We start from the raw sequence: 22,795 nt of genomic DNA on the forward strand, positions 1-22,795 counted from the left end.
ACATAAGCCTGGTCAGATACCAGTGAGAAGCTATCCACACTCTGCCTAGATATGAAGGCCTGCATTAAAATATCAACTCACCTGGGCTACATAAGCCTGGTCAGATACCAGTGAAAAGCTATCTACACTCTGTCTGGATATGAAGGACTGCATTAGAATATCAACTCACCTGGGCTACATAAGCCTGGTCAGATACCAGTGAAAAGCTATCTACACTCTGCCTAGATATGAAGGACTGCATTAGAATATCAACTCACCTGGGCTACATAAGCCTGGTCAGATACCAGTGAAAAGCTATCTACACTCTGCCTAGATATGAAGGACTGCATTAGAATATCAACTCACCTGGGCTACATAAGCCTGGTCAGATACCAGTGAAAAGCTATCTACACTCTGCCTAGATATGAAGGACTGCATTAAAATATCAACTCACCTGGGCTACATAAGCCTGGTCAGATACCAGTGAAAAGCTATCCACACTCTGCCTAGATATGAAGGCCTGCATTAAAATATCAACTCACCTGGGCTACATAAGCCTGGTCAGATACCAGTGAGAAGCTATCCACACTCTGCCTAGATATGAAGGCCTGCATTAAAATATCAACTCACCTGGGCTACATAAGCCTGGTCAGATACCAGTGAGAAGCTATCCACACTCTGCCTAGATATGAAGGACTGCATTAGAATGTTAACTTTGCCATACGTATTCTCTACACCACCAGGAACCTGCATCACACAGGTTTCACTCATAAGCTCCTCTAGTTCTGTCATTTCATCGTCTCTGACCTACAAACATAGTTATATGTTATATTTCTTATATACAGTACTTCAAACTTATACAATTTGTCTTCAGATTGGTCTAACAAGTTACAGAGTGATTAAAAACTGAAACTTTTGAGTCCTCTCAGAAAGATACCCCCTATGCACACCCTAAGGTAGTGATTTAAAACTATGTAAAATTTAAATAAATATCTGCCTGGCTGTTTAGAAGAAAATTGGCTTCCAAATTTTGAAATCACAAATATTAAAGAAACAAATTTGATTATCTCCCCTTTGACATGAACAGAGTTATATAATTCATAACAGTGTTTTCAAAGTAAAGTTCATAAAACATTTATTAACACTTATTGTAACAACAATAATGAACATGTGTGACTTGCCTTAATTAAGAAATAGTTACCTTAATCTGATCAAATTCTTGAGCTTTAGACACAACAGCCACTACATCAGCTTCTGTCATAATTGTCTTTAGGTTCTCGTTTATCACCTGTAAAAATCACAATATATCAGCATGTTAAATACTTTGAAATTAATCTCATTACTTGTAAGACATTCAATAACACAGATATCTATTACACAGAATTCTATTATACAGAATTTAATCAGAATTTTTTTGTGATCAATTATAGTCAAGTACCTTGTTCTGAAATTCTCATTTCTGTGCAAATTTGATGTTAATTCTTGTTATTTCAATAAAAAAGAAGTTGGAGTTTAAGTTCTCTAAAACACTGGTCTATCCCCACCATATTTCCTTGTCCAGTCAGGAACCTTTTCAGTGGAAGCTTTAACTTATTTTTTAGTAATTTATTTTGTACTTGAGATTATTTGGTGTATATCAGTTGATTTTTTTATAGCCTCTCTTAATCAATTCACAGCTTTTCTGGACTTGAGCTGGTTTGTCTGTTTAAGATGCCTCTGATTATTTTGATGTCCCTATGTAGCTGTCTCATTGATGCATGCCAAACCTTCACATTTATTCATAAGTTATAATCAAATTATCAAAATCTTTCTTAAAATTTAGAGACAAAAAGTCCACTCTAGCAAGAACAAGGGTTGATGAATACAATACCTCTACAGTTTCAATTTTGATATAGAATACAATACCTCTACTGTATCATATTTAATGTAGAAATGACTGGCAATTCTTCCCAGGTCTGTTGATGCAAAGTATCCGGTCCTCTCATCAAACCGGACCATCTGAGCTTTATCTAGTTTACGTCCAGCAGCTGTTATCAATTCCCTTCTGTAGGCCTCTAGCATTGGGTCAGTCTAAAAAAATCTTATAATTAGAAAGCAAAAATTTAAGTGGGATTTTGTGCTTATATGAAATAATACACCATGTTCTGTTTTACCAAAACAAGAATTCATCCTGTTTTGGACCTTTGTAGAAGAAAATGATATGGTTTGTTTATCTTTTTGGCTAATGCCATTAGCATATGCCAGATTATCACTATACTCGGCTGGGAAAACCCCAATCTCATTCCAGTAGCTTCAGATGGAAGATTATCACACAAAAAGATCAAGGCAAATTAAGAATATACCTCAGCCATGTTGTAGTTTAGTCCATAGGCCAATGGATTACACCTCATTCTAACATAGAGATAGGTATAACTCAACCACTTCACTGCTTCTTCTATATTAGTAACAGTTCCTAGAGATATCTGTAAAACAACAAAAATATAATCATGCATTGAAACCTGTAAAAATAAAGTTAAACCAATTAATTCATGTTAATTTTGAGCATTTACATGATGAAATAACTTAAAAAGAACAAAATAAACTGGACATGTGTACCAATAATCAGAAACTTATCAGAGAGTTATTGTATTACAAAGTCTAAATTAATCAAAAATGATAAGAAAAAATCCAGCTGGTTCATTTTTAAAATTAAAAATTTCTTATCAAGATTTGTTTGCATGTAAACTTCTTCATTTTCAAATTTGAAATTGTCAAGTTTTCAGATTCCAGTTTTAGACATGCTATTTTCACCAGATATCAACCATTTGTTATTTGACAATAAATAAGCTGATTAAGAATAATGTGTTTATTTTATCAATCATCTTGTGTTCTTTGAACTCACAGGTTAAAAAGCACACCAACTTATATGTTGATGAAAAGTTTTCTAGAAACATTACCTCAGCATTTAGGTTGTCTGTCAAACTGTTTATAAACTGGCTTTCTATTGGATTCTGTCTGGTCATGAGTGAGAGGTAGTGTGACAGTTTATCATGAGCTGTTATGATTGTACCCGCTCCAAACTTATCATACTGTGGACGTCCTGCTCGTCCAAATATCTGCATCACATCTAGGATTCCAAGGTCAACAAAAGAACCTTTCTTGGCATCATAAATTTGTGTGCCCTGAAACAATAGGATTGTGAGAAATACCATGTCTTCATTCACTTATTCATTTGGAAAATTATCAATGACATATTCGATAAAATAAAATGTTCTATACATAGAGAGCCCTTTAGCCAAGTGGATAATTGTATTCTATTGGCAATATATAAAAAACAACAATGTGTCCATAGTACATGCATGCCCAACTCACACTATCATTTTCTATATTCAGTGGACCATGAAAATGGGGTCAAACCTCTAATTTTGCATTAAAAAAAGAAAGATCATATAATAGGGAACATGTGAACAAAGTTTCAAGTTGATTGAACTTCAATCATCAAAAACTACCTTGATCAAAAACTTTAACATGAAGAGGGACAGACAGATGAACAGACGGTTGGCCTTACAAAAATGAACTATGATATTTAAAATAGAGATATTTAAATGAAAATTAATTAAATTACAAGCAATTTAAAAATATTGCAAAGGTGGATGTACAATGAAAACTCATTCACAGCCAATATACCATTTAATATATGAAGACCAGTAAGTCTTAAAACTGTCAAATACATTTATGAACCTTGTTTTACAGTTAACATATATATCAGACCACTAAACAGGGCCTTCATTGGTATAATCATGACAACTATCAACCAGAGAACAAGGATCAACAATGTCAACCACTACACTTTATCTTAATTATAGATCTCCAATGAGATGCAGTAAGTCTTTTCATACATACATACCTTTATAATAACAGCATGTGCTGGCAGATTTACTCCCCATGCCAGGGTGGCAGTACATACTAAACATTTGATAAGTCCTGCTGCAAAATGTTTCTCCACAATGTTTCTGTCTTGTCGTAACATACCAGCGTGGTGAGTGGCAAAGCCATCAGGAAACAAATCTTTCAGCTGTTTATTACGTGATTTCATTGTCTGGAATTCACAAAAATATTGTTATAAATAAGTTTTACCAAGGAAATTATCAAACCTACCATCAAATCACCAAATTGATTTTATATTGCTTTAACTGAGATATCATATTTTCTTACATTTCAAAATGATGAAAACTTAACTTTAAACCATGGCATCAAAAATATTTTCTGTAAAATTAATCATTCAATTAATATCCTTTCCTAAATTTCAACTCAAAGAAAATCATCATCTGTTTAGATTTAGTTTGTATATGTGTGTGCTTGTGATTTCTATCAAAACATAAAAACAATCTAATCTACTATTTTCCAAAGTGAATATTTTTTTCCAGAGTAAATTTGTTTCTGTTTTGTACTAACAGTTTTCTGTGCCTCTCCGTATTGTCTAGACTGTTCTGGTAAGAAGAAACCAATCTCATTCTTATTCTTTGCCATATCACGTAGAACCATCGCTGTTCTCACGGTATCATTCCTAGCATGCACAAATACCATTGTCTAAAAAATAGTGTACACATATATGTTTAAGAGAGAGAAAACTTGCTAATTAAACTTGTACTTTACCACTTTCATTACAAAGATGCATAGACAAAAAGTTGCATTTAATCATAATACAAACAAAAATACAAATACAGAAATTGCACCCTTTTTTTAAAAGTCTCAGGAAATGTCTAAAAGGTCCTAATTGAAACCTAGAAGACTATGTAAAAACACTGCTTACAAGTAGGATCTAGAAAACGATCATAAACTTCTTTGAAATTGAACAATGTATTTTCTTTCACCAACTTGGTCTCCTAATTGCATTAAAAGCCCTTATGAAATGATATTCAAAAATAATGTTGTAATTCTTTGGCCTGTAAGTTACCTGATACCCTTGTCGGACTTGTTCCAGTACTTTTTCATAACAAACTGTATTCATCTCTTGTAACTGCTGTACTCTGTTGGTAGCCTTGACACCTGTAAATGTTAATAACTGTGGGTTATAACTGATTGTTGATGTTTAACACCACTTTCAGCACCATTGCCTTTTATTGTGTCTACCAATTTTTACATGTGAAAGAAGCCAGAGTGCATAGAATCTAAAATGCACCACAGTGGATTATTATACTGTGGACTTGTCCGTTAGATTATAAAATATTTGCACTAGAGATAACTATAAATAGAGGATAAACATGAGTGTCAAGTTGACAAATTTATGCCAATGTGTGTTTTAGCTAATTCAGCAATTCAGATAAAAATGTCCATTATTCAAAGATTGATTTAAAGGAATATTAGTATCAGGGACAAAAGAGAAAGATGAAAATGAAAAATCCTGGCAAACAGGTTGGCCCCAGAAATTATAAAATGGTGAATATACAAAATCCTGGCAAACAGGTTGGCCCCAGAAATTATAAAATGGTGAATATACAAAATCCTGGCAAACAGGTTGGCCCCAGAAATTATAAAATGGTGAATATACAAAATCCTGGCAAACAGGTTGGCCCCAGAAATTATAAAATGGTGAATATACAAAATCCTGGCAAACAGGTTGGCTCAAGATATTACAAAATGGTGAACAGGTTGGTTCAGAAAATTACAAAATGGTGAACATACATAACCTGACAATCATGTTGGCCCCAGAAATGACACAATGCATCATTTAGATTTGGTTGGTTATCAGAATAAATTGTATGGTACATGTGTATTTAAAGGTTATTTGATTTACAAACAACAAATTTATAAACAATATTTTTAGTTGATAAGTCAATTCATATAAATATAACATAAGTCATGAACGAGTATTTATAAAATGCTTACCCACAAATGTCTGGCTCAATGGGACTGGTCTAAACCTGCCATCAAAGAAGAATAGACCTTGGTATGGATTGACATGTAGAAATCTAGCCACATCTAAATAATTTGGAAGAGTGGCTGACAGTCCTATAATTCTGATCATGTTTTGGCTACTTTCAACCTGAAATATAAATTAAATACTGTGCTACATTTCATATATATATATTTTGAAATTTCTTTATAGTTTCTGTAAAGTATTTAATAAAAGGGTTTAACTAGATTGAGGAAAATTATCCTTTTTAGTTTTTTTGTATGGTTGAGATCTCATAAACATGTTTAACCCCGCCACATTTTTGCGCCTGTCCCAAGTTAGGAGCCTCTGGCCTTTGTTGGTCTTGTATTATTTTTTGATTTTAGTTTCTTGTGTACAATTTGGAGTTTAGTATGGCGTTCATTATCACTGAACTAGTATATATATTTGTTAAGGGGCCAGCTGGAGGACGACTCTGGGTGAGGGAATTTCTCGCTGCATTAAAGACCTGTTGGTGACCTTCTGCTGTTGTCTTCTCTATGGCTGGGTTGTTGTCTCTTTGACACATTCCCCATTTCCATTCTAAATTTTATGTGTTAAATTTTGTTTACAATTTCTGGGAGTCAACCTGAAATATAAATTAAATACTGTGCTACATTTCATATATATATATTTTGAAATTTCTTTATAGTTTCTGTAAAGTATTTAATAAAAGGGTTTAACTAGATTGAGGAAAATTATCTTGACTCCCAGAAATTGTAAACAAAATTTAACACATAAAATTTAGAATGGAAATGGGGAATGTGTCAAAGAGACAACAACCCAGCCATAGAGAAGACAACAGCAGAAGGTCACCAACAGGTCTTTAATGCAAACTTCTACAATATTATATTACAGTTTGCTATTCACTATTTATATTATAATCTGTATCATCTCTTCAATAGTAATCAGTTTGTTTACAGCATCCTTTAACTTTAAATAAAACTGTTTGTACGAAAACACACCTGTCTTATGGTCCTGGCCACTAAACTTTCTATAACAGCTCCTCTGTCATCGTGGAGCAAATGGACTTCGTCAATGATTAACAGTTTTACCAGTTGTGCCAGAGCCACATCTCCCGTACTTTTCCTAGTGACAACATCCCATTTCTCTGGTGTTGTTACCATCATCTGTTCAAAATAAAGACTTCTTATCAGTTGAAGGCAAAAATTATTCTGCTCTGACAGAAAATTAAGATACATAAATAGCTGGAAAGCCAACTCAATTTTGAGTGAGTTTGTTTATATAGTTCAAAGATCCACAAAAAGAACTAGAGGCTCTAAAGAGCCTGTGTCGCTCACCTTGGTCTATGTGCATATCAAACAAAGGACACAAATGGATTCATGACAAAATTGTATTTTGGTGATGGTGATGTGTTTGAAGTTCTTACTTTACTGAACGATTTTGCTTCTTACAATTATATCTATAATGAACTTTGCCCATTAGTAACAGAGAACTATATTTGGTAAAAATTAACATAAATTTACCAAATTAATGAAAATTGTTAAAAATTTACTATAAAGGGCAATAACTCCTTAAGGGGTCAATTGACCATTTAGGTCATGTTGACTTATTTGTAGATCTTACTTTGCTGAACATTATTGCTGTTTACAGTTTATCACTATCTATAAGATAACCAAAAACGGCAAAATTTCTTTAAAAATTACCAATTGGAGGGCAGCAACCCAACAACCAGTTTATCTGAAAAATTCAGGGCAGATAAATATTGACTTGATTAACAATTTAACTTCATGTCAGATTTGCTCTAAATGCTTTGGTTTCATAGTTATTAGCCAAAAACTGCATTTTACCCCTATGTTCTATTTTTAGCCGTGGCGGCCATCTTGGTTGAATGGCCAGGTCATCGGACACATTTTTCAAACTAGATACCCCAAAGATGATTGTGGCCTAGTAGTTTCAGAGGAGATTTTGTAAAAGATTACTTAGATTTATGAAAAATGGTTAAAAATTGACTATAAAGGGCAATAACTCCTAAAGGGGTCAACTGACCATTTCGGTCATGTTGACTTATTTGTAAATCTAACTTTGCTGAACATCATTGATGTTTACAGTTTATCTCTATCTATAATAATATTCAAGATAATAACCAAAAACAGCAAAATTTCCTCAAAATTACCAATTCAGGGACAGCAACCAAACAACGGGTTGACTGATTCAACTGAAAATTTCAGGGCAGATAGATCTTGACCTGATAAACATTTTTATCCCGTGTCAGATTTCCTCAAAATGCTTTGGTTTTTGAGTTATAAGCCAAAAACTGCATTTTACCCCTATGTTCTATTTTTAGCTGTGGCGTCCATCTTAGTTGGTTGACCAAGTCACGCCACACATTTTTTAAACAAGATACCCCAAAGATGATTGTGGCCAAGTTTGGATTAATTTGGATCAGTAGTTTCAGAGGAGAAGATTTTTGTAAGAGATAACTTTAATTTACGAAAAATGGTTAAAAATTGACTATAAAGGGCAATAACTCCTAAACGGGTCAACTGACCATTTTGGTCACGTAGACTTATTTGTAGATCTTACTTTGCTGAATATTATTGCTGTTTACAGTTTATCTCTATCTATAATAATATTCAAGATAATAACCAAAAACAGCAAAATTTCCTCAAAATTACCAATTCAGGGGCAGCAACCCAACAACCGATTGACCGATTCATCTGAAGATTTCAGGGCAGATAGATCTTGACCTGATAAACATTTTCAACCCATGTCAGATTTCCTCAAAATGCTTTGGTTTTTGAGTTTTAAGCCAAAAACTGCATTTTACCCCGATGTTCTATTTTTAGCCGTGGCGGCCATCTTTGTTGGTTGACCAGGTCACGTCACACATTTTTTTTAACTAGATACCCCAAAGATGATTGTGGCCAAGTTTGGATTAATTTGGCCCAGTAGTTTCAGAGAAGAAGATTTTTGTAAAAGATTACTTTAATTTACGAAAAATGGTTAAAAATTGACTATAAAGGGCAATAACTCCTAAACGGGTCAACTGACCATTTTGGTCATGTTGACTTATTTGTAAATCTAACTTTGCTGAACATTATTGCTGTTTACAGTTTATCTCTATCTATAATAATATTCAAGATAATAACCAAAAACAGCAAAATTTCCTCAAAATTACCAATTCAGGGGCAGCAACCCAACAACCGATTGACCGATTCATCTGAAAATTTCAGGGCAGATAGATCTTGACCTGATAAACATTTTTACCTCAGATTTGCTCTAAATGCTTTGGTTTTTGAGTTATAAGCCAAAAACTGCATTTTACCCCTATGTTCTATTTTTAGCTGTGGCGTCCATCTTAGTTGGTTGACCAAGTCACGCCACACATTTTTTAAACAAGATACCCCAAAGATGATTGTGGCCAAGTTTGGATTAATTTGGATCAGTAGTTTCAGAGGAGAAGATTTTTGTAAGAGATAACTTTAATTTACGAAAAATGGTTAAAAATTGACTATAAAGGGCAATAACTCCTAAACGGGTCAACTGACCATTTTGGTCATGTAGACTTATTTGTAGATCTTACTTTGCTGAATATTATTGCTGTTTACAGTTTATCTCTATCTATAATAATATTCAAGATAATAACCAAAAACAGCAAAATTTCCTCAAAATTACCAATTCAGGGGCAGCAACCCAACAACCGATTGACCGATTCATCTGAAGATTTCAGGGCAGATAGATCTTGACCTGATAAACATTTTCAACCCATGTCAGATTTCCTCAAAATGCTTTGGTTTTTGAGTTTTAAGCCAAAAACTGCATTTTACCCCGATGTTCTATTTTTAGCCGTGGCGGCCATCTTTGTTGGTTGACCAGGTCACGTCACACATTTTTTTTAACTAGATACCCCAAAGATGATTGTGGCCAAGTTTGGATTAATTTGGCCCAGTAGTTTCAGAGAAGAAGATTTTTGTAAAAGATTACTTTAATTTACGAAAAATGGTTAAAAATTGACTATAAAGGGCAATAACTCCTAAACGGGTCAACTGACCATTTTGGTCATGTTGACTTATTTGTAAATCTAACTTTGCTGAACATTATTGCTGTTTACAGTTTATCTCTATCTATAATAATATTCAAGATAATAACCAAAAACAGCAAAATTTCCTCAAAATTACCAATTCAGGGGCAGCAACCCAACAACCGATTGACCGATTCATCTGAAAATTTCAGGGCAGATAGATCTTGACCTGATAAACATTTTTACCTCAGATTTGCTCTAAATGCTTTGGTTTTTGAGTTATAAGCCAAAAACTGCATTTTACCCCTATGTTCTATTTTTAGCTGTGGCGTCCATCTTAGTTGGTTGACCAAGTCACGCCACACATTTTTTTAAACAAGATACCCCAAAGATGATTGTGGCCAAGTTTGGATTAATTTGGATCAGTAGTTTCAGAGGAGAAGATTTTTGTAAGAGATTACTTTAATTTACGAAAAATGGTTAAAAATTGACTATAAAGGGCAATAACTCCTAAACGGGTCAACTGACCATTTTGGTCATGTTGACTTATTTGTAGATCTTACTTTGCTGAATATTATTGCTGTTTACAGTTTATCTCTATCTATAATAATATTCAAGATAATAACCAAAAACAGCAAAATTTCCTCAAAATTACCAATTCAGGGGCAGCAACCCAACAACCGATTGACCGATTCATCTGAAGATTTCAGGGCAGATAGATCTTGACCTGATAAACATTTTCAACCCATGTCAGATTTCCTCAAAATGCTTTGGTTTTTGAGTTTTAAGCCAAAAACTGCATTTTACCCCGATGTTCTATTTTTAGCCGTGGCGGCCATCTTTGTTGGTTGACCAGGTCACGCCACACATTTTTTTTAACTAGATACCCCAAAGATGATTGTGGCCAAGTTTGGATTAATTTGGCCCAGTAGTTTCAGAGGAGAAGATTTTTGTAAAAGATTACTTTAATTTACGAAAAATGGTTAAAAATTGACTATAAAGGGCAATAACTCCTAAACGGGTCAACTGACCATTTTGGTCATGTTGACTTATTTGTAAATCTAACTTTGCTGAACATTATTGCTGTTTACAGTTTATCTCTATCTATAATAATATTCAAGATAATAACCAAAAACAGCAAAATTTCCTCAAAATTACCAATTCAGGGGCAGCAACCCAACAACCGATTGACCGATTCATCTGAAAATTTCAGGGCAGATAGATCTTGACCTGATAAACATTTTTACCTCAGATTTGCTCTAAATGCTTTGGTTTTTGAGTTATAAGCCAAAAACTGCATTTTACCCCTATGTTCTATTTTTAGCCGTGGCGGCCATCTTGGTTGGTTGACCGGGTCACGCCACACATTTTTAAACTAGATACCCAAATGATGATTGTGGCCAAGTTTGGTTTGATTTGGCCCAGTAGTTTCAGAGGAGAAGATTTTTGTAAAAGCTAACGCCGGACGACGACGGATGCCGGACGCCGGACGCAGGACGCAAAGTGATGAGAAAAGCTCACTTGGCCCTTTGGGCCAGGTGAGCTAAAAAAGGAATTCTAATTTCTCAAAAAAAAGATCTTCATGTCTGGTTTTTTTTTCCAATTTTGAGTCATTTCAAATTTTGAACAGACTTCATTCAAATCTGACACAATCAGTAAAGCTACTATGTTGATACAATTATGTTCCCCTCCCAATTGTTGGATATCATATTTGCTTATAGTTTATTGTTTTGTACATAAACCCGGTTGTTATTTTCTTTTTTTTAATTGTTTTATAGTTGTCATTTTGGGGCCTTTTGTAGCTGACTATGCAATGGTTATAGCTTATTGTTAAAGGTCATATAATGAACTGCAATTATTTTACTTCTACATCATTTGATTTTTGTGGACAGTTGTCTCAATGGCAATCATACCATCTTCTTAATTCTATATTTGTTATAATCCACCGGGAGGATGACAGGTAAGGCATGGTACAATAATTATTTTACCTGTGTTTTCAGGATTTCTGCCTTTGTTAGAGACATATCTCCAGTCAACTCTCTCACAGATATACCCAAGGGTTCCAACCGAGTACCAAAGTTCCTAACCATCTCAGCTGCCAAGGCCTTCATTGGAGCCACATATATGATCTATAAAACAGTGAAAAATTTAAGCAAAATGTCAGAAATTAATGGTAGATGAAAGTATCAACCAACTTTTGTAAGAAGTCAGATGGCTGTCTTATATCAAATTGAAGTGTAAATGTTAATGCATCACAATCATAGATAAGAGCCTGTATAATATTGAATTCAATAGAAATCATTTTCATTTAAAAAAACTTGTTTAAACATTTGGATAAGAACTGACAATTTGATGAAGTCCAATTGAGGCAAACACAAATTAAATTAATTTTCTGGAAATTTTTCTGTTCCTTCATCTTGTTTAAAAGATTTTAATACATATATTGTCTATCTGTTGATATATAGACTTTTGTGAAAATTTTACGGCAAAATATTTTCATTCGAATTGTGAACCTTTTTCTCCAATCTTACTTTGAATTCATCCTTCTTGATGACCCCTTGAGAGATGTGTTGTTTTATTTCATGTAGAATGGTTAACATAGCGATGTTAGTTTTACCAGCTCCCGTGGGGGCACAGATCAGCAGGTTCTCGTTAGTTTTGTAGGCAGCTGGGAATACAACAGTCTGGATACGATTCAATTCCTTCGTCCCTTTGAAAGCTATCTGGCCAATCTGAAAATTTATTATAATCAGTTTATTCTGACCAATAATAAAATAATTCACAAAATATATCAAGATTTGAACTTACAACCAACTTACTTTTACTTCTGACAAAGATGATAAACTTATAAATAGTTCTTTTTTTCTGGTCTAAATCAAATTTGTATTTAGAGAATTTAAAACTTACCTGAAATCCTAAAACCTGATACATAATAATACTGTAAATTTAGAAATTATTTGGAGGTTTTATCAATGTGAATAGCAAGACTCTTACTCTGAGTATTGCAGTTATAAGAATTATATTCTGATATCTGATACATATATCTGTATAAAGCTTGAAATTGATATAATTTAACTTAATATTTTGGTTCATCCTTCACAATTCTTAATAGAAATGCAAGCAATAATTTCTGGTTTTACCGTAATCTGTTTAATTTTTTCTCCAGTGGAAATTCTAAAGATTGATTTTTGTCAGCAAGATATTCTTTTATTAGGGAGAACAGATTTAGCTTGTAATTCCGTGGTTATTGTTTGTTTATGTGTTACATTGTCATTTCAGGGCCTTTTATAGCTGACTATGAGGTATGGGTTTTGCTCATTGTTGAAGGCCGTACAGTGACCTATAGTTGTTAATGTCTTGGTCATTTTGGTCTTTTGTGGACATTTGTCTCATACCACATCTTCTTTTTTATATTTATATTAGAAAACTACAATTGCAATCTACCTCATCTAGTTGATCGACTGGTACCCTATTGTTCCCAATGTTAGCTGGTGCCGTTTCTGTGTGTGGTATTATTACTTCTTCATACATTTTATTGCTGTTTCTACGGAAATCTTCTGACAGTGACATCTATAGAAATAAAATAAAGTATTCAAACATTTCTAGACAAAAATTTGTTGTGGAAATTTAATTTCGCAAAAAATTGCAATGATTTGTAAGACTTGATGAGAAGAAATATAAATGCTAACATCAACTGTCAACCAAAGTAAGAAGGAATCAAAATAATTGCTTATAATCAATCCTGTTCTTTCTATACATAAGTCACATAACTCTATCATCACTGATTTACTCAAAGTTTTTCTGCTCTGTATTTTTTCCTCCGATTTCAAGTAAATCAAGTTGTTAAGCCAGCGTTACACAGAACTTTGGAAACAGTTAAATGTGCAAAATATTATTATTTTTGCTTGTCTTTTCATAGGTTATATTTTTAAGTTTGTTTTTATTGGCCAACACAATGGTGTGCATGTAATTTTACAAGATCTGCAGCACTGCATTATATATCATAAATACATGTAGTTGAAACACTCATTCTTATGCCAGACATGTTTGTGCAGCTGTTTTGTATAGATTGAAAATGTACTATTAAATATAGTGAGGTGTACCATCATCCTGTATAATACCTTATTATAGTTTATAGACAAACCTTAACACCAGCAATAAATGCTGATGATTGTCTAGCCTCAGCCATGCTGTCATACACATTGGGATATTTCTCTGGTATTTTATAGTTTCCTCTGTTCTGCTGTATTAATATTGGAGCTGTAGCAGCTGCCAATAGGGCTGCCTCTCTGAAAGTAAATAAAAAAAGCAATGCAAGACTGTTCTTTATTGATAGAATGTCCAGAATATTACTAATTTATTTTTCAAATTGCACTTTTAATTTCTGACTTAAAAGAAGATACATGTAGTAAGGTATGTGAATGTCAATAGTGCATTTCAACAACAATGTAACTTCTCTATCTCCACCTTCCTAAAAACAAAATAAAAAGGTATAAATTAACTTCTCTACCTCCACCTTCCCAAAAACAAAATAAAATGGTATAAATTTGTTACACTATTAAAAAGGTATGTAACTGTAAATTCAGAATTTGGTTACTATGTTTTTGTCGAGCCTGCAACTTTTGTTGCAGAAAGCTCGACATAGGGATAGTGATCCGGCGGCGGCGGCGGCAGTGGCGTTAGCTAACTTCTTAAAAGCTTTATATTTTAGAAGGTAGAAGACATGGATGCTTCATACTTTGTATATAGATGCCTCATGTTACGAACTTTCCGTCAGTCACATGTCCAATGTCCTTGACCTCATTTTCATGGTTCAGTGACCACTTGAAAAAAAAGTTAATATATTTTGTAATGTTAAATTCTCTCTTATTATAACTAATTGGATAACTATATTTGGTATGTGCGTACCTTGCAAGGTCCTCATGCCCGTCAGACAGTTTTCACTTGACCTCGACCTCATTTCATGGATCAGTGAACAAGGTTAAGTTTTGGTGGTCAAGTCCATATCTCAGATACTATAAGCAATAGGGCTAGTATATTCGGTGTATGGAAGGAATGTAAGGTGTACATGTCCAACTGGCAGATGTCATCTGACCTTGACCTCATTTTCATGGTTCAGTGGTTATAGTTAGATTTTTGTGTTTTGGTGTTTTTCTCATACTTTATGCAATAGATCTTCTATATTTGTTGTATGGAATGATTGTAAGGTGTACACGTCTAGCGGGCAGATGTCATCTGACCTTGACCTCATTTTCATGGTTCAGTGGTCAAAGTTATGTTTTTGAGTTTTGGTCTTTTTATCTAATACTATATGCCATAGGTCAACTATATTTGGTGTATGGAAATATTTTATGATCTATATGTCAGTCGCACAGGTTTTATTTGACCTTGACCTCATTTTCATGGTTCATTGCTCAGTGTTAAGTTTTTGTGTTTTGGTCTATTTTTCTTAAACTATAAGTAATAGGTCAACTTTATTTGTTGTATGGAAGCATTGTTAGCTGTACATGTCTGCCTGGCATGGTTCATCTGACCTTTACCTCATTTTCATGGTTCATTGGTCTTTGTTTAGTTATCTTGGTTAATGTTAAGTTTATGTGACAGTCTTTAATAAAGCTTTATACTTAGGACTATCAACATAATATCAATGATAAGTAAAGAAGGCGAGACATTTCAGCGTGTGCACTCTTGTTATAAATTTAAAGGAAAATTCATTATTTACTGTTTTGGCAACATTTAGTATCTTAAATGTTCGATTAAAATTTAGAATTGTTATAAAACCAAAATATATGTTGCTTTTGCAATTTATATTTCAAGTTAGAAATGGATGAGTGTTTACCAAAACAACCACAATTTCAAAAATCTTCCACCCAATTTTTAACCTCTAACCTTGTTCATGCATCACAATTCCAGTTTCTTATATGACCTTGTTTACCTTTGCATCCTCATAGTTTTAGGGTCAAAGTTGAATGATTCCATATCGTCAGTTCTTGGTCTGTCTCCACGTTTCTCATCCTTTCTCATTTGTTTCATCAGCCTTTTCTCATCTTCAGACTGAGAAAATATATAAAAAGGTTGAAATTGATCCAGTTATGTTTCTTATATCAATAAAAAGAGAATATGTACCCGGTATATTGGACAAAGATGCCACAGCTGGCATATAACATAATAAAGGAACACAACTCAAGAAGGGTAAAAATAAAACCACCTATATTCAAATTTGATTTGAGTTTTGTGGTAATGAGCATCGTTTATATATTTTTTATTGCATTTGGTTCAGGAAAACTGAGGGGAAAAAGATGCTGAAAGTAAAAGGCCATAACTCCAGAATGGTAAATGTGACACCAACCAAATTCAAAGATGATCTACATCTGGTGGTAATAAGCATTTTGTAAGTTCAAAAACATTTGGTGGAGGCAAACTATAGTAAGACAATAGAAACAAATTTCGTGACATATATACTTATGGGCACAGGTAACACCTAATGTCCCTAATGCAGCAAGTGATAATCCTTTTTTCTCATTTTTAAGAAATCAGTTAATGTTTTATTTTTTTGGGTTCACAGAATTCAGTACAAATTACTCTTTACATTTCTATGCGACTGTCATACAAGTTAGAGGTTAAGCTAGCAATAAAACCAGGTTTAATCCTCCATTTTCTATTTAAGGAAATGTCTGTACTAAGTCATGAATATGACAGTTGGTTTCCATATTTGTTTGAAGTGTAGGAGTATTTGATTTTGCCAAATTGATAAAGGACTTTCCATTTTTAATTTCCCTTGGAAATTGAAATTTTTAGTAATTTACTTTTCACATATTATTCAATAAATACTATTTACGTAAAATTGTTGGCAACCTGATTATAATTATTAGTAGTAATGGGTATTGTAACTGAAAAAGGTTTACAACAACAAAAATACTGATCTCCAACTATGAATCAATAATTCAACTCATTAATTTAAATTAATTTGTAAGATAATTTACTTATTGGAGTGTTAACATTCTAAATTTCTTTTAGACCAAAATCATATTTATTCTGTTTAATTCAACCAGATTTATAATAAGAGTTTGACCATCAACATGCTGTATATGTTAAGATCTGCAATGTTCTTAACTGGATTTTAACTTGACATCCATAAGATCTGCAATGACCTTACCTGGATTTTAACTTGACACCCATAAGATCTGCAATGTTCTTACCTGGATTGTAACTTGACACCCATAAGATCTGCAATGACCTTAACTGGATTGTAACTTGATATCCATAAGATCTGCAATGACCTTACCTGGATTGTAACTTGACACCCATAAGATCTGCAATGACCTTACCTGGATTGTAACTTGACACCCATAAGATCTGCAATGACCTTACCTGGATTGTAACTCGACACCCATAAGATCTGCAATGTTCTTACCTGGATTGTAACTTGACACCCAAAAGATCTGCAATGACCTTACCTGGAATTGTAACTTGACACCCATAAGATCTGCAATTACCTTACCTGGATTGTAACTTGACAACCATAAGATCTGCAATGTTCTTACCTGGATTGTAACTTGACACCCAAAAGATCTGCAATGACCTTACCTGGATTGTAACTTGACATCTATAAGATCTACAATGACCTTACCTGGATTGTAACTTGACACCCATAAGATCTGCAATGACCTTACCTGGATTGTAACTTGACACCCATAAGATCTGCAATGACCTTACCTGGATTGTAACTTGACACCCATAAGATCTGCAATGTTCTTACCTGGATTGTAACTTGACACCCAAAAGATCTGCAATGACCTTACCTGGATTGTAACTTGACACCCATAAGATCTGCAATGTTCTTACCTGGATTGTGACTTGACACCCATAAGATCTGCAATGTCCTTACCTGGATTGTAACTTGACACCCATAGGTTGGTCTACTAAAATCAGCTTCAGTCTTTTCTGAAAGAAAATAAAATAACAATGTAAAAAGCAAATGCTTCATGAATTCAATACAAGAGTTTGTACCTATCAGTAGAGCAGGAATGACTCCCTCTTCCAGAATAGTTATTGTTAGAATTCTTGTTGCTAGTATTCCAGATTCAATTATAAATCAGATTATTGTAACACATCCAACCATGTAACAAAGCTCAGAGTAACAATCCAACATTGTTTTCATAGTGCTGATGTAAACTCTAATCAATTCTAAATTAAATTGTTCAAATACATTTTCAAATATATAAATCAATTTCTTTAAATGGTATATACTTGGAATTATAATACCAGAGAATATTTTGAGATGCAAAAACATTTAAATAGTTAAACAGTTAATACATTCAAATATTTTTTCTTTATCCATTCAAACCTTGTTTTGATATTATTATTACTATAGAAGCATGTTTGCTCTTATTTTATATTTGGTCTTGTAAAATGAGGGACTATTTTTCTTACTTTTAGCATTCTCTTCTTCCATTAAAGCTGTTTTGATGATTTGTTTTCTGTTCTGGATCAGACTCTGTATCAATTCAAATCTATCAAATCCTAAAAACTCAAATAACTGAGAAAAAAAACATACATCTCAAGATTAGTACCAAAATGGAACATACATTATATTATTGTAGTAATCATGGTAATTAACCATTATTTAAGATGTTTCAGCCACTGGCTTTCTTGGGTTTCTTTATTTTCATCCTTAACTACATATACGTGTAGTATTGCATATTTCTTTTTGCCACATTTTTTAGAAATTGTTGAAAGAGTTATCATTATTAAAATCAAAAACAATGTTTTCAACATAATTTTTGTTTAATTTTTTCTATCTTATAATGGTGGCACTATTATCTCATGCTTCTGTAAAACTTATGATCCCCTTGTTTGCAAAGAAACACTAGGTATTACTAATTATATGTAAATATTGTTTTAATATTCCATGTCACGTGATAATGTGTTACCCAATAGTTTATTATATCTATATGTAAGGTATAACATTTGGTATTACTACTAATCTGTATGTACTGTTTTGAATGCTTGAATACTTACATCATTCTGTAATTCTGTGTCAGTTTTAGAAGACGTCAAAACATCAAAGACTGTAGAACATAAATCTTCTATTGACAAACCAATGTCTGCCTCGGAGTAATATTTACTCATCTCTGTCTCCAGCCAGGCAGCATCAAATTCTAATCTGTAATATATAAATATCACATTCAAAACAGATAAATCATTTAGTTACATTATACTTGGTTTTATTCTAGTAGGCTCACTTGAAAATCTTGCTGATAAGTCATTATCAAAAAATGCCTTTACTTTATATGTATTGGTTGTCCATCACCCATTCAGAAGAAAGTTCGACAATATTGTTGTTGTTGAAATTAGGGCCTCTATCTGTAAAATGATTTTTTCAATTTAAGTAAAATAATTATTTCTCTTAGCGAGAACCATTTTGAGCCAATTTGGAGCTATACAGCTCTTCGTCTTTTATTCATAAAATGGTGGGGGGAAATTTTGTTGACTATATATGGAATCACTGAAGCATGACCGCCACTGGTTGTTAACTTCTACGTCATTTGGTCTCCGGTGGAGAGTTGTCTCAATGGCAATAATACCACATCTTATTTTTATTATAAAATAAAATATACTTTTCTGATGTTTGTTGTGTTCTTTGTGGTTTCTGTGGAGTTGGTTCTAAATATTTTAAATCTCCGATAGCATTTTTCTCTTCATCGTCATCATCTGTCTCTGACTCTGACAAATCTTGAAACTCTTCAAATTTGGGAAAAGCAAATTTAATCCCTTTCCCAAACTCTTGAACCGTTGCTTCACCGTCCCCCTCCTCTCTATCCTGGTTACCTAGTAACAGTGATGATTCCTCTGGTATCCATGTTACTACTCTGTTAACAAGGATACAGGCTTTAGTAGCAGCAGTGGCAGGAAAAGGTCCAAATATATTTCTAAGTTTGGCTGTTTGTGTTGGTCCAACTTTATCCACATCTTTGAAAACATCAAAGAGAAAGGCTGCACCACTTTCTATTGTTTCTGATGATGCTTCAGATCCAACTATAAATACATATAGTAAGTAAGATTTAAAAATGATGTAGGTATGACTTAAAATATGACTTTTTAAAGTTGTCTGTCAGGATTACCAGTCTTATACTTTTTTTTTGCTAGCCTTTGATTCATTTTCTCATTTATTCAAATTCAACAATTAAAATTTATCTTAAATTTGCTTTACTTCGACTCAGGCCTTTGTTGTCTGTTATCCTAATTTTGGTTCATCTATATGTTTTAGAGTTTAGTGTGACATCCATTTTCACTAAACTAGTTGTTGTTTGTTTATGTGTCACATATTTGTTTTTCGTTTATTTTTTGTACATAAATTAGGCCTTTAGTTTTGTCATTGTCATTTCGGAGCCTTTTACAGCTGACTATGTGGTATGGGTATTGATTATTGTTGAAGGCTGTACGGTGACCTATAGTTGTTAATTTCTGTGTCATTTTGGTCTCTTGTTGAGAGTTGTCTCATTGGCCATCATACCACATCTTCTTTTTTTATAGTACATAGTTTTTTTCAGTGGCTAGCTAAAGCCCTCCTCTGGGTGCCGATTTTTGGCTGTTGTTCTTACCTATGTTCTTGGCACATTGAGACAGTTCCTTCAGAGTTTTACTAAGGTCTGTTTTGTCTACAGATGCCTGTTTGTTGTTCTTACCTATATTCTTGGCACATTGAGACAGTTCCTTCAGGGTTTTACTAAGGTCTGTTTTGTCTACAGATGCCCGTTTGTTGTTCTTACCTATATTCTTGGCACATTGAGACAGTTCCTTCAGAGTTTTACTAAGGTCTGTTTTGTCTACAGATGCCTGTTTGTTGTTCTTACCTATATTCTTGGCACATTGAGACAGTTCCCTCAGAGTTTTACTAAGGTCTGTTTTGTCTACAGATGCCTGTTTGTTGTTCTTACCTATATTCTTGGCACATTGAGACAGTTCCTTCAGAGTTTTACTAAGGTCTGTTTTGTCTACAGATGCCTGTTTGTTGTTCTTACCTATATTCTTGGCACATTGAGACAGTTCCTTCAGAGTTTTACTAAGGTCTGTTTTGTCTACAGATGCCTGTTTGTTGTTCTTACCTATATTCTTGGCACATTGAGACAGTTCCTTCAGGGTTTTACTAAGGTCTGTTTTGTCTACAGATGCCTGTTTGTTGTTCTTACCTATGTTCTTGGCACATTGAGACAGTTCCTTCAGAGTTTTACTAAGGTCTTTTTTGTCTACAGATGCCTGTTTGTTGTTCTTACCTATATTCTTGGCACATTGAGACAGTTCCTTCAGGGTTTTACTAAGGTCTGTTTTGTCTACAGATGCCCGTTTGTTGTTCTTACCTATATTCTTGGCACATTGAGACAGTTCCTTCAGAGTTTTACTAAGGTCTGTTTTGTCTACAGATGCCTGTTTGTTGTTCTTACCTATATTCTTGGCACATTGAGACAGTTCCTTCAGGGTTTTACTAAGGTCTGTTTTGTCTACAGATGCCTGTTTGTTGTTCTTACCTATATTCTTGGCACATTGAGACAGTTCCTTCAGAGTTTTACTAAGGTCTGTCTTGTCTACAGATGCCTGTTTGTTGAGATCTGATGTAAGTTTCTCCCAAGTCAATCCCTCTGTCTTTGATTGAGCTATGTGTTGACGTTTGTGTTCATTAGATACAGGCTCTGAATCTGCCTGAGTATACCCAACATCAGTAAATGCTCTGAGGGCACCAGATAATCGTGGTAACTGTTTCATCTTTTCCTCATTTCTACAAAATATTCATTATCAAAACCTTTGCAATAGACATGGTTTTGCAATTGCATAGATCAAAAAAGACGAAAATGGTGTCTGTTATTGAAGATTTCATTGTGATTTGTTTCCCTTGAGTCACACTGAAGTAAACTTCCTTGGGAGGTCCTAATTTGTGTTGTTACACACTAATCTAGAGTCTGTTTTTAATTGAACAACTTACACTGGTTGACAGGATTAGGACCTGTTTGAGGTCAATCGGTGTAAACAACAGGATAGAACCATCAAAGCATTGAGATAAACAAAATTTACAGGTAAGTGCACAAATTTGATAGTCGTCTATTCACATTATAGCTATTTGTCTGCTGGATATTACTGGACATCACACATGTTCCCCTAAAATGTTGACGTAACAATAGAAAGTTAGACCAAATAATTACATGCACATGATGTATGACGTCTTGAACTTCTTCTTCTTCCGAATACAGGAGTAGACTCCTCGGAAGGAGTGTAAAACTTTCTGGAACTTGTGAGCTATATATATATGTACATATGGCTTAATTTAAAATTAATATGACAAAAGAAAAATAGTTAACAATAACATGTATACATTATGTACAGTGGCTTCGTAGTTTAATAAGTTGCTGTGGATCCTTCAAGTGTTAAGGTAGATATGCCACTTTTAAAAGATCCCAGGGTGTCAGACATACCTATTGCTTTAGGTAGTGCGAGGATAAAAATAAAAATTTATAGAAATCTTTATTTGTTGATATTTGCCTAAATTTATGTTTCCCTCTAGTACGTCTATGTTGAAAGGCTATTATATTTTTTTTCTTTAAAGTCTTACTTTGACAGTCGCAGGAAGGCATCAAAGCTAAAATTTAAAATAGCCTTCCAATGACGTCATAATAGGACTCTTCACGGTTAGTTCGGCCATATTGAATAGGGGGCAGATTTTCATAATAGAGGTAAAAATAGTGTGAAAAATACGGGAACACATCATTAAAACAGAGCAGTTGCTTAGAAACATGCATAGGATTTTCCATACATTCATACTGTTTCCACCTCTTTCGAAAAAATCTGCCCCCTATCCAATATGGTCAAACTAATCGTGTAATAATTGGTTTAAAAAGATACCTCAATGAAAAAGTTATTGTTGT

At 33.7% G+C, this 22,795-nt stretch overlaps 1 protein-coding gene across 1 annotated transcript in view; it reads right to left on the reverse strand.

Annotated features, from left to right (window-relative positions):
- LOC143048723 (activating signal cointegrator 1 complex subunit 3-like) overlaps window positions 1-22,795 on the reverse strand; it is a 223,045-nt gene that overhangs the window by 199,029 nt on the left and 1,221 nt on the right. Inside the window, exons 2-21 of the mRNA XM_076222571.1 lie at window positions 21,407-21,654; window positions 19,499-19,916; window positions 18,900-19,044; window positions 18,312-18,417; window positions 17,767-17,822; window positions 15,814-15,932; window positions 14,023-14,167; window positions 13,323-13,448; window positions 12,410-12,610; window positions 11,867-12,007; window positions 6,859-7,023; window positions 5,848-6,004; window positions 4,916-5,007; window positions 4,414-4,548; window positions 3,866-4,057; window positions 2,916-3,140; window positions 2,322-2,441; window positions 1,885-2,049; window positions 1,181-1,267; window positions 610-786 (exon numbers count right to left, since the gene is read on the reverse strand). Of these exons, the coding sequence (XP_076078686.1) occupies window positions 610-786; window positions 1,181-1,267; window positions 1,885-2,049; window positions 2,322-2,441; window positions 2,916-3,140; window positions 3,866-4,057; window positions 4,414-4,548; window positions 4,916-5,007; window positions 5,848-6,004; window positions 6,859-7,023; window positions 11,867-12,007; window positions 12,410-12,610; window positions 13,323-13,448; window positions 14,023-14,167; window positions 15,814-15,932; window positions 17,767-17,822; window positions 18,312-18,417; window positions 18,900-19,044; window positions 19,499-19,916; window positions 21,407-21,641 (3,207 nt within the window). The 5' untranslated portion in view covers window positions 21,642-21,654. The remainder of the gene's footprint in view (window positions 1-609; window positions 787-1,180; window positions 1,268-1,884; window positions 2,050-2,321; window positions 2,442-2,915; window positions 3,141-3,865; window positions 4,058-4,413; window positions 4,549-4,915; window positions 5,008-5,847; window positions 6,005-6,858; window positions 7,024-11,866; window positions 12,008-12,409; window positions 12,611-13,322; window positions 13,449-14,022; window positions 14,168-15,813; window positions 15,933-17,766; window positions 17,823-18,311; window positions 18,418-18,899; window positions 19,045-19,498; window positions 19,917-21,406; window positions 21,655-22,795) is intronic.

This window comes from Mytilus galloprovincialis, chromosome 10, assembly GCF_965363235.1.
Source record: "Mytilus galloprovincialis chromosome 10, xbMytGall1.hap1.1, whole genome shotgun sequence".
Lineage (NCBI taxonomy): Eukaryota > Metazoa > Mollusca > Bivalvia > Mytilida > Mytilidae > Mytilus > Mytilus galloprovincialis.